This window comes from Bos indicus, chromosome 6 (genome assembly GCF_029378745.1).
Source record: "Bos indicus isolate NIAB-ARS_2022 breed Sahiwal x Tharparkar chromosome 6, NIAB-ARS_B.indTharparkar_mat_pri_1.0, whole genome shotgun sequence".
Taxonomy (NCBI): Eukaryota; Metazoa; Chordata; class Mammalia; order Artiodactyla; family Bovidae; genus Bos; species Bos indicus.
Genome location: NC_091765.1, coordinates 102752295 through 102764687, shown reverse-complemented (window position 1 = coordinate 102764687; position 12393 = coordinate 102752295). Strand labels below are relative to the sequence as shown.

Sequence of the window (12393 nt, the reverse complement as noted above, 5' to 3'; positions counted from 1 at the left end):
GACTCATAGACTCTAAGGAAAACATAGTGCCTGATACATAGTAAGTGCTGGGTGATGTTTGCTGTTATTCATTAATTCACAAAATGCTTCTGAAATGTGAAATAATATAGAAAAACCTAGTTTTATGATATGCACATTATAGATACATGTATAAAAGATTTGATTCTAATTTGAAAGAAGAAAATTGACTTTTAAAAATTAGCCTAGGTTGACAATAAGTGACCAAAGGATTACATTGTTAAATGCACTGAAATTGTCTGAAGGTTTTGTCCCTGCTACAGCATATCCTCTATGCTGATCTCAGGTTTATCTTGATACTAAACTAAGTCTGCTTTTGTTTTTCTTTTGAACAGGTTGGCTCAAAGCTAATCTCCTGTCACAAACTTGCATTGGCTTGTGTTATTCCTTACTTCAAAGCCATGTTTCTCTCTGAAATGGCTGAAGCCAAGCAAACACTGATTGAAATAAGAGATTTTGATGGTGATGCAATAGAAGACTTGGTAAAGTTTGTCTATTCTTCACGGCTCACTTTGACAGTTGACAATGTCCAGCCTCTCTTATATGCAGCCTGTATTCTACAGGTTGAATTGGTGGCTAGAGCTTGTTGTGAATACATGAAGTTACATTTTCATCCGTCCAACTGTCTGGCGGTAAGAGCCTTTGCAGAAAGTCACAATCGAGTAGACCTAATGGACATGGCGGATCAGTATGCCTGTGAGCATTTTACTGAAGTGGTGGAGTGTGAAGACTTCGTAAGCGTGTCACCTCAGCATCTCCATAAGCTTTTGTCCTCCAGTGACCTAAACATTGAGAATGAAAAGCAGGTCTATAGTGCTGCCATCAAGTGGCTTCTTGCCAATCCTCAACATCATCCCCTATGGTTGGATGAAACACTTGCACAGGTGAGGACAAATAAGATTGTATATGGAAAGGAAATGATAGGGAAACAAATCAGCATGTTCCATTTACCATAAAAGGTGGGGATTATCGATTGATGTAATATAATGTGAAAGTAGCTTTGACTCTCCTGTACCATTTAAGGATAAGTCTGAATGTGCGATATTTGAATTAGAAATGTCACTACCTGCTTTTTAACCTGAATAGTTACAAAGCCCCTTTGAGATAGTAGTAATGAATATTTTATTTATGCTGAAATGTTCTGAGGAAACAGCTCTAAATTAATTTATAACTATTGTTTTATAATATAAAGTTTCTAAACTTACTGAACTGCTTTGCTAATGAAACTTTATTTGTTCCTAGTGCATATAGGTTTGTTCTCGAAAGAATTATAAGACATCACTTTGTTTTCTTCCCTCACCATTTTGTAGCTTCAGAAATGTCTCTTTTTGTTTACTTTTCCTATCAATAGGAATTTCTTAGATAGGGAGATGACAAATAGGCCTTAGAATTACCTTGACAATAAGTTGGTCTACAAAACCAAAAAGTTTTATTTTGCACCTGTATCATATATTTGTGTATGTGCGTGTGCCTTTAACTCAAAATCACATTATGGGGTTTGATCGTCCCTTTAATATACTAGACAGTCAATGCATTTTTAAGAGAAGAATGGTGAGTGCCTCTACTGAAAGAAGGGGATTATCACTGAGTATAACCTTCCAAGTTGAAGAAAACAACACCCGTTTGCTTCAGATATGAGCGTGTGTGTGTGTAAGAAGTCACATTTCCATGTTTGGTCTTAGCATTAAAAGGCAAACAAATATAGCAGCACAATTGTGTTTTGATTGTACCTTTTCTTCAACAGCAAGGGGCCTTACGATTATGGCAGTACCATTTCTGGAAGTGAGTAAGTAGCTTGAATTAAGACAATTGAATTATTTTATCCAGTCTACTTAAATCTGTATTTAAAAGGGAAGGATGTAGTTAACGTATAATCTGATTTCATTAGTACAGACCAGTACTGGGAATTGCTTTAGAACTTGGCACAGTGAACTTCATTCACATGTTAGAAAGTAAATGAGATTTGAAGAGAACATTGCTGCAGTGAAAGTAGAGAATGAGCTACCCAATTGCAACTTATATTTATATCTGCAACTGTTCACAATCCTTAGGTTCGTTTGCCGCTGTTGCCAGTTGACTTTCTCATGGGTGTTGTGGCAAAAGAACAGATTGTCAAACAAAATCTAAAATGTAGAGATTTATTAGATGAAGCAAGAAATTACCACCTTCACTTGAGTAGCAGAGCAGTACCTGACTTCGAATACTCTATTCGGACTACCCCAAGGAAACATACTGCTGGTAATGAAATTACTCATTTTATTAACTCTGCTGGAAGGAGTTTTGTTCTTTTTGAAGGTTGTTCTATGAATGTCTAAACCTAATTGTAAGATTATTTAGTATCGATTGTCTTAAAGTAGTAATTGGCAAATAAGGTTATGTATGAATTTTTACTGTACTTGACTTCAGATAGTTTTATTAATAAGCCAATTTTTTACAAAGCCATAACAAAACATATACACTATGAGGAGTCTGCTGAAATATCTCTTTCTTGAGAGTCTTTTTGATTTCTTCTAAGCAGAATTAGTTCCTCTGTCATTTTTGCTTAAATGACACTTGCTTTGTGCTTTTTTCACTGTGTTGCATTGAAATTCATTTGACATGTTTTGAGCCTTTCAAAGACAGGTAAGTATCTTAATAGGTTTGTATCACAGGTACCAGGCATGGAGCTTGATATGTGTTATATATTTAAATATTTGTTTTTTCATTTCACCACAGCAAAAAAGGTTCTAAATACATCTAATGTTAGGTTAGTATAATAGACTATATTAGACTCTTAGAATATAAAGCTCTTATACTTCAGAGGCAAGTAGTTTTGCCTTTATTTGCCATAGTTTTCAGACTTTATGTTTTCCTGAGAAAGTAAGTCTGTGTTCACTTATGTTACTCTTCATGAAGAATATGTGGGACAAGGGGAAATAAATGTGATCTATGAATTTAGGAATCAGTAGTCTGAACAGAGACTTCCTGTACATCTGCTGTGACCTAACAGGGTTATTAAATAAAGAGATTTGTGAAATAACCTTAAAAAAAAAGGCAATACATGATCATGTATAGTGGGATTTTATCTGAATAGTATGAAGAAAGTTTGAATGTGGTAGATCTGCCTGTGAAGAAGTTGTTGTTCAGTCACTCAGTCATGTCCAACTCTTTGTGACCCCATGGACTGCAGCATACCAGGCTTCCCTGTCCTTCACCATCTCTTGGAGCTTGCTCAAACTCATGTCCTTTGAGTCGGTGATGACATGCAACCATTTGATTCCAGCTTGTGCTCCATCCAGCCTGGCATTTCACATGATGTACTCTGCATATAAGTTAAATAAGTAGGGTGACAATATACAGCTTTGACATATTCCTTTTCCTATTTGGAACCAGTCTATAGTTCTCCTAAATAATTAGTATAACATAAAAAGGATGGCTTATTTATTTTCCCTCTTTATAGGTTGATATCAAGTATTAAATTTTTGAAGTGTAATTTTTTTTAGCTGTGAATCCTGTTTCAAGAGTTAAGGTGTTTAATTCTTCAGATTCAGATGTGAATTCAAAGACCTTGGCAATTTATGTTATATGCCAAATGTATATTAGACCCTCATATCCATGATCTCTTACATGATTGCAAGAACTTAGTGAAGGATTTGATCCTTATTATGAGAAAGATGGTGTTACTTCGTCTTATGGATAAGGAAAAAAAAATCAGGGTGAAGAAATGCACAGGGCCACATGGAACAATGGAGAAAGGATTTGTGTCCCGATTTTAACTTCATTTTAATTTTTTCCATTCCATGTCATATTCCTGGATGACCTATATAGCTGAAATATTAGGGTTCACTTAAGTAAAATCTAATTGGTAGTTGGGATTATATTCATGGATTGTAATTCCAGCTGTGCCATTAAGCATCTGTAATTTGGGGCAGATTTCTTAATCTCTGAAGGCCTCAGTTTATAAATAATTTTGATTACATGATCTTTAAAGTCTCTTTCAACTTTAAATTTCTCCAACTTTTAAATATTGAATTAGTTGAAAAAGGTGGCACAAGACGTTCTGGTCACTCATTTTATGCAGTCATTTCAGCAAACATTTATTCAGTATCTACTGTGTGCCAGGTTCTTGGTTAGGCATTAGAAATGCAGACATAGGACTTCCCTGGTACTGTCCAGGGGTTGAGAGTCTGCCAGCCAATGCAAAGGACATTGGCTCCATCCTCGGCTGGAAAGATCCCACATGCGGCTGGGCAGCTACGCCCAAGCACCACAACTTGTGAGGCCAAGCTCTAGAGCCCTTGAGCCACAACTGGTGAAGCCTACACGCCCTCAGTTCAGTTCAGTTCAGTCACTCAGTCGTGTCTGACTCTTTGTGACCCCATGAATTGCTGCACGCCAGGCCTCCCTGGATCACCAACTCTCGGAGTTCACTCAAACTCATGTCCATTGTGTCCATGATGCCATCCAGCCATCTCATCCTCTGTCGTCACCTTTTCCTCCTGCCCCCAATCCCTCCCAGCATCAGAGTCTTTTCCAATGAGTCAACTCTTCGCACGAGGTGGCCAAAGTACTGGAGTTTCAGCTTTAGCATCATTCCTTCCAAAGAACACCCAGGACTGATCTCCTTTAGAATGGACTGGTTGGATCTCTTGCAGTCCAAGGGACTCTGAAGAACCTTCTCCAACACCACAGTTCAAAAGCATCAATTCTCTGGTGCTCAGCTTTCTTCACAGTCCAACTCTCACATCCATACATGACCACTGGAAAAACCATAGCCTTGACTAGACGGACCTTTGTTGGCAAAGTAATGTCTCTGCTTCTGAATATGCTATCTAGGTTGGTCATAACTTTCCTTCCAAGGAGTAAGTGTCTTTTAATCTCATGGCTGCAGTCACCATCTGCAGTGATTTTGGAGCCCCAAAAAATAAAGTCTAACACTGTTTTCACTGTTGCCCCATCTATTTGCCATGAAGTGATGGGACCGGATGCCGTGATCTTCGTTTTCTGAATGTTGAGCTTTAAGCCAACTTTTTCACTCTCCTCTTTCACTTTCATCAAGAGGCTAATTTTTAGTTCCTCTTCACTTTCTGCCATAAGGGTGGTGTCATCTGCATATCTGAGGTTATTGATGTTTCTCCTGGCAATCCTGATTCCAACTTGTGCTTCTTCCAGCCCAGCATTTCTCATGATGTACTCTGCATATAAGTGAAATAAGCAGGGTGACAATATACAGCCTTGACGTATTCCTTTTGCTATTTGGAACCAGTCCATGTCCAGTTCTAACTGTTGCTTCCTGACCTGCATATAGGTTTCTCAAGAGGCAGGTCAGGTGGCCTGGTATTCCCATCTCTTTCAGAATTTTCCACAGTTTATTGTGATCCATACAGTCAAAGGCTTTGGCATAGTCAATAAAGCAGAAATAGATATTTTTCTGGAACTTTCTTGCTTTTTCCATGATCCAGCAGATGTTGGCAATTTGATCTCTGGTTCCTCTGCCTTTTCTAAAACCAGCTTGAACTTCTGGAAGTTCATGGTTCACGTATTGCTGAAGCCTGGCTTGGAGAATTTTGAGCATTACTTTACTAGTGTGTGAGATGAGTGCAATTGTGCGGTAGTTTGAGCATTCTTTGGCATTGCCTTTCTCTGGGATTGGAATGAAAACTGACCTTTTCCAGTCCTGTGGCCACTGCTCAGTTTTCCAAATTGGCTGGCATGTTGAGTGCAGCACTTTCACAGCATCATCTTTCAGGATTTTAAATAGCTCAACTGGAATTCCATCACCTCCACTAGCTTTGTTCGTAGTGATGCTTTCTAAGGCCCATTTGACTTCACATTCCAGGATGTCTGGCTGTAGGTGAGTGATCACACCATCGTGATTATCTGAGTCGTGAAGCTCTTTTTTGTACAGTTCTTCTGGGTATTCTTGCTACCTCTTCTTAATATCTTCTAGGTCCATACCATTTCTGTCCTTTATTGAGCCCATCTTTGCATGAAATGTTCCCTTGTATCTCTAATTTTCTTGAAGAGATCTTTAGTCTTTCCCTATATACATGCCCTGAGCTCCAGGACAAGACAAGCCACCCCAACGAGAAGCCCAGGCACTGCAACTCACAAAAGCCTATGTGCACAGCAGCAAAGACCCAGTGCAGCCAAAAATAAATAGAAGTTATTTTTTTAAATAGTATTAAGAAGAAGAAAAGAAATGCAAACACAAATAGAACATAGCCATTCCTATTTTGAGAGAACTTTGTCTGATCTAGAGAAATAGACATTTGAGTAAGTAAATGCAATAAAGTGTTATAGGTGCTTTGATATAATCACAAAGTAGGGAAGCAAAAAGAGTGGTTATTTTTATTTTAGAAGGGCCAGAAAAGGTTTTATAGAGAAAGTAACCCCCAGTTTTAGTTTTCAGTAATAAATAGTTGTTTTTCTAGGTGCCAGTTAGAGACAAGGATGTTCAGCTCACATTACATTTACTGAATGTTCAGTACATGCCAGGCACTGTGCTTGTCTTTACTAGTGCATAGATCCTTAACACACTGTCTTAATCCAGCTTAGACTCTGATAGATGCCAGCATAATAGATCATTTCAGCACTGTGTATTACATGAATGGTAGTTACCAAAAGTTGCTGTCAGGGCATTGAGGATAATCACTGTATGGGTTGATGCAGGAGCTTGAACATTAAAGTAAGAGAGAGAATCGGGTTATAGACCCTGCAGGGCCGTTATGCTATACTAAGGCTTTATCTTGTAGAGCAGAGGTTCTCATAGAATGGGGCACGTGGTGGCCTCTTGACCAACAGCATCAGCATTTACTTAGGAACTTTTTAGAAATTCAGAACTTTAGACCTACCCAAACCCACTGAATCAAACTCTTGGGAGTGGGGAAGGGTCAGGCCCAGCCATCTGTGTTTTATAAAGTTCTCCTGGTGATCCTGAATGAGAATAAGGTGTTGATTTTTTTCTTTTTAAACAATGTGGTAAAATGCATATAAAAATTGCCATTTTAACCTTCTAAAATTAATTTTTACTAGAGTATAGTTGTTTTACAGTGCTGTGTTTGTTTCTGCTGTACAGTTAAATAGTGGCATTCAATAAAATTTTTAATGACTACTGATACAGGTGTGACAGGCTGTTGAAAAGAGTCTTTGAATTATTCTGTTGACAATCTGAAAGCAAAAAGAAAACTGAGTGGTAAAAGAGAACAGGATTTTGCAGTAATAGCTGATGAGGCTCTGAACTGAGGTGCGAATAACTGGGAGGTGAAAGACTGTCTCAGGGAAGGAAGAGGATGTTTACGTGGGTGAGGAAGGTGTGGGGTATGAGGTGCCTCTGGGACACCAAGTGGAAACGTGACTTAGAAATGTAGTTTGGAAAGCATTTTGATACGATGGAAATGTTAGTCAAAGGATTGAACTTTTCCCACTGTGAGTATGAAATATGTGAGAAGTAGGCTGAGAATGAGGCATAGAAAACATAAAGAGAAATGGTTAGAGACAAAAGGAGACTTTTTGACATTATAGAAATCAAGAGAGTTAAGGAATTTCCAAAAAACAGGGTGATCAGTATATCAAATGTTGTATTCAGTCAGAAATTACGAGCTTGTTGAATTTTGTCACGACTTTATTAGCAAGAGCAGTTTTTCAGGGTGGGTGAGGGTCTCAACTGTATTGTAGAGGGATGTTAGCAAGCAGAGAAAACTGACGTTAGTCCTTTTGTTGTTCATTCACTCAGTCATGTTTGACTCTGTGACCCCATGGACTTCAGCACACCAGGCTTCCCTGACCTTCACTATCTCCCAGAGTTTGCTCAAACTCATGTCCATTGAGTCAGTGATCCTGTTCTTTGAGAATTTCAAATCAAGAGAAAAATTAAAATTAGAGTTTTAGTAGTATGGTGATATTAAATGCTAATCAAATTTTGACTTCCTAAGTTTCTTTCTATACCTTAACATTTTTTTTAATTAGGGGGAATTCCCTGGTGATCCAGGGCTGTCACTGCCAAGGGCCTGGGTTCAGTCCCTGGTTGGGGAACTAACATCCCACAAGTTGTGTGGTGAGGTGAAATAAAAAAAAATAAAATTAACTGTAAGAAAAAAAAATTAGGGAGCTGTGATTTTAACCTCTACCTGTGGTTTTACCTTTAGGAGTGCTGTTTTGTGTAGGTGGTCGAGGTGGATCAGGTGACCCCTTCCGCAGTATTGAATGCTATTCTATCAACAAAAACAGTTGGTTCTTTGGACCAGAAATGAACAGTCGAAGGCGACATGTGGGTGTAATCTCAGTGGAAGGTGGGTCTGCTCCTCTGTGAAATCACATCACATCATCACAGTGCTCCTATTAAATATTTGAACTTTGAGAATTTCTTTCTGAAGAAAATTTCTACATTGTAAAATGTGTTTCAATATATCAGTAAATTATTTGGGTGGTGAATATTTACTTTACCCAAAGATGCTCTGTGTACAGTCTCTTGCATAAAGATGCTTAACAGGAGTGAGTATTAAGGAAAAGGGAGTTAAACTATTCTGAGTTTTCACAAAATAACCAAACGAAACAAAAATATTTATTGAACCCCAATAGTAAGTATATATTAGCTTTTTTTCTGTACCCATCTATACCCACCCTATTATTATTGAAATACTTTTTTTTTAAATTAATAAAAGTGGATTAATTGCAGAATCATGGATAAATTATTTGGAGACTTTAAAAAAATCAGTTTTTTCTTATAAAAGTTATAAATACTTTGGGGGGAATATGAAAACATTGTAATAAAAAATAAAATTCATCTGTAACACCTAGTTGTGGCTAACATTTTGGTATGTAATAGTTCCAATTTTTGTTTCATTTAGAAAAGGTTCGATGTATTAAGGGTTTATATTTTATTTATATAAAAACATTTCATTTTATTGAATGTTTTTTGCAAGGATGATTAGTGATTTTGTCTAATAATAAAAAGTTGAGAAACCTGGGGGTGGGATACTGTTTGAGCATTTAAATAATTTCTTGTAAAACAGCATTTTTCAAACATTTTATTAGTAGATTCTTACATTTACTTTCATTTGACTACTGAAGTGACATTTATCATAATGTTGAATAGAAGAATATTTGTTAAAAGTTAATTTATGCCATTTTAATTATGTGTTCAATATATAAATTTATTTGGAATCACATGAAAATACTTCTCTACCTGACAGGTAAAGTGTATGCAGTGGGTGGACATGATGGCAATGAACATTTAGGTAGCATGGAGATGTTTGATCCTCTCACTAATAAATGGATGATGAAGGCATCGATGAACACAAAGAGGTAGATCAGTATGGACATTTATTGTTATTTGCTGGTGGAAAATAAAGCCTCCTGTAATTGAAAGAGCTAATTTTTTACTCTTTACATTTTTAGAAACTTTAAATACCTTCTTAAATACATTTTGTTAAAGCATCCAATATGACTCCAATTTTAGAAATTTTCCTGAGAATCAAGAATAGAATCATGTCTTTGAGTGTGATAGTGGTTGTTATCGTTTTGACTTGTACCTGAGCATTTGTTGTTTTAAGTTTTTATTTTAAAATAATTTTAGATTTTCAGGAAAGATTAAAAAATAGTTGAGTTCCTATGTAGTAGAGGTTCTCAACTGAAATGATTTTGTACACGGGGAATCCATTGCCATTTAATTTTCTCTTCTTGATTAATTTAACATAGTGTTCTTAACTGAGTTTTCTTATATGGTAAAAATATGAAAAATTAGGGAAGGACAAATTGAAAGAGTAACAATGAAACATAGACATTATTGTATGTAAAATAGATAGCCAGTAGGAATTTGCTGTTTGATACACGGAGCTCAGAACTTGTGCTCTGAGATAACCTAGAGGGGTGGGAGGGAGGTTCAAGAGGGAAGGGACAATGTATACCTGTGACTGATTCATGTTGATGTATGGCAGAAGCTAAGACAATATTATAAAGCAAGTATCCTCCAGTTAAAAATAAATTTTAAAAATATGAAAAATTAGATGGAAACGTGAAAAGATTTTGGCCACCTTTTCCCACTCATGAGGAGAAGGAATCTTACTAGGAAAAACCCTATTCTTAATATATACTACTTATCTATAAATGACATTTTAATACTTAAGTAGGGCTTGATTTATGCTACATGGCAACTACAAATCAATAGTTTAAATTCCAACGTGAATTAAATATGGGGGAGAAAATCCTAAAGTACATTTTTAATTTTTATATCCTTGCCTGTTTATCATGCTAAGCTTATTTTTAGCTGAGAATTGAGTGAAACTTGTCTAACAAAATAGCAGTTGAATTTCTTTAGTCTTATAAAATATGCCCTGAATGTTGCCATAGCTTTCCAGCTGTATACAGAATAGTAGAACTGCAAATATTTCCTCATGTTATTGCTTTTATAATTTGTATCTCCCCAAATGATTGTTTCAGTGTGCATTCCAAGAGCATACATGTTAAATACTTGGTTTTCTGTATTTTTCTCCCCTTTTTTATCTTTTCAGTAGAATTGATACTGGTGTTTGTTCAAGTTATGGTTTTATTGAAACCCATCATCCTAACAGAGCATCTCTAAGGGTTGATTTACTTTTCAGTAAATACTTAAGTGCCCTTTGCAAGATATGTCAAGTGCTGAAGATACAGCAGTAAATAAGATAGCCAAGGTCTCTACCTCCATAGAGCTTACATTCTAAAAGGCGAGATACAAATAGATGTAATTACACGGGTAATAATGTTAGCACCACATAAGTAAAGGATGCTTGAGAGTAAAGATCATAATGTCAGTTCCATAGGTGAGAAGTCCAGCAATTTTAACCGACTTTTCCACCTAGAGTCTCAGAAGTCAAAATCAAGGTGTAGGCTGTAGACTCTAATGGGGGCTCTGGGGAAGAAACTACTTCCAGGTCATTTAGATTGTGGATAGAATTCAGCTCTTGGCGATTGAAGGACAGAGTTTGTGTTTACTGGCTGAAGGCCAGGGGTCACTCAGCTCCTAGAAGCCACTCTTACTTAGGTCTTTTCCAGGTGTTCCCCTCCATCTTCAAACAAGCAAACAACTTGCAGGATCCACCCCATTCTTTGAGTTTCTGACCTGTCTTCTGCTACCAGCTGAAGAAACTTCTCTGCTTTTACAGGGCTTATGTGTTTAGATCAGGCCCATTCACGTAATCTCCATTTTGCCACATAATGTGGCATAATCAGGAGTAAAACTAGAGAGTGAATATTGTGGAGAGAGGCATCTTAAAATCTGCCTAGCACAGGGAGGTTGACAGTAAGTATCACTTTAGAATAAAGTTAAGTTTGAAGATCCAGACAGATTTGAAGTAGAAGTTGGATGTATGTCTGGAAATATATATTAGTGTTGTCATAAATCCATGGAAAGAATCAGATTGTCTCTAGAGAGAGTGGTGGGGTGATAAGAGGCCTTAGAGAACTTCACAATTCAGTGAAGCTGGAATAGAGGAGAAGATACTGATGCAGGAAGCTGTAGGGAGCAATCAGTAATGTCTTATGCCCTTGTGGGTTAAGGGGTGAAGGGTCAGGGGAATTACACTCACTTATGACACCGTATGTTCTAGAGTGTACACACGTGTTCACCCACACCTGGAAGTTTTTATAACAGTGTTTTGTAAGTCACTGTTTTATACTCAAGGGAAAAGAGGTTAAGGAGATGAAATGAAGGATAACGTTATCCTTAAGAATTCTTTCCAGGGTACTATTTTGATAAACTGAGTTAGACTCTCAGTAGAGCAGCAGCTGTCTCCAGTAATAATGACAGCAAATACATAGCACTGATTATGGGTCAGTCACTGTTCTTAGTGCATTACTATATTGACTCCTTATATCAGCTGCGTCTACTCCTTTCTCAAATGGAGATGAAGAAACAAGGTAGTTACAGGTTTAAACAATATACCTTATCCAAAGTACACACCAAGTCAGTGACAGATAAGTTTTAGAAAAGTTCAACTTTTGATTGATGTAATTTTTTTAAAACATTGATATAATTTTTTTTTCCAATCACCATTCTGATGAATTAGCTTTTCACATAGGCTAAGTCTTGGAGAAGGCAATGGCACCCCACTCCAGTACTCTTGCCTGGAAAATCCCATGGACGGAGGAGCCTGGTGGGCTGCAGTCCACGGGGTCGCTGAGGGTTGGACACGACTGAGCAACTTCACTTTCACTTTTCACTTTCCTGCATTGGAGAAGGAAATGGCACCCCACTCCAGTGTTCTTGCCTGGAGAATCCCAGGGACGGCGGAGCCTGGTGGGCTGCCGTCTATGGGGTCGCACAGAGTCGGACAGGACTGAAGCAACTTAGTAGTAGTAGTAGTAGTAGGCTAAGTCTCTTCTGTTCCCAAATAAATAGATGCCCTTCAGAAGTAAAGC

General features: G+C 37.4%; 1 protein-coding gene across 1 annotated transcript in view; it reads left to right on the top strand.

Moving 5' to 3' along the window:
• KLHL8 (kelch like family member 8) overlaps positions 1-12393 on the top strand; it is a 70902-nt gene that overhangs the window by 32293 nt on the left and 26216 nt on the right. The window contains exons 3-6 of the mRNA XM_019963066.2: positions 354-902; positions 2070-2256; positions 8145-8288; positions 9192-9303. Coding sequence (XP_019818625.2) covers positions 354-902; positions 2070-2256; positions 8145-8288; positions 9192-9303 — 992 coding nt within the window. The remainder of the gene's footprint in view (positions 1-353; positions 903-2069; positions 2257-8144; positions 8289-9191; positions 9304-12393) is intronic.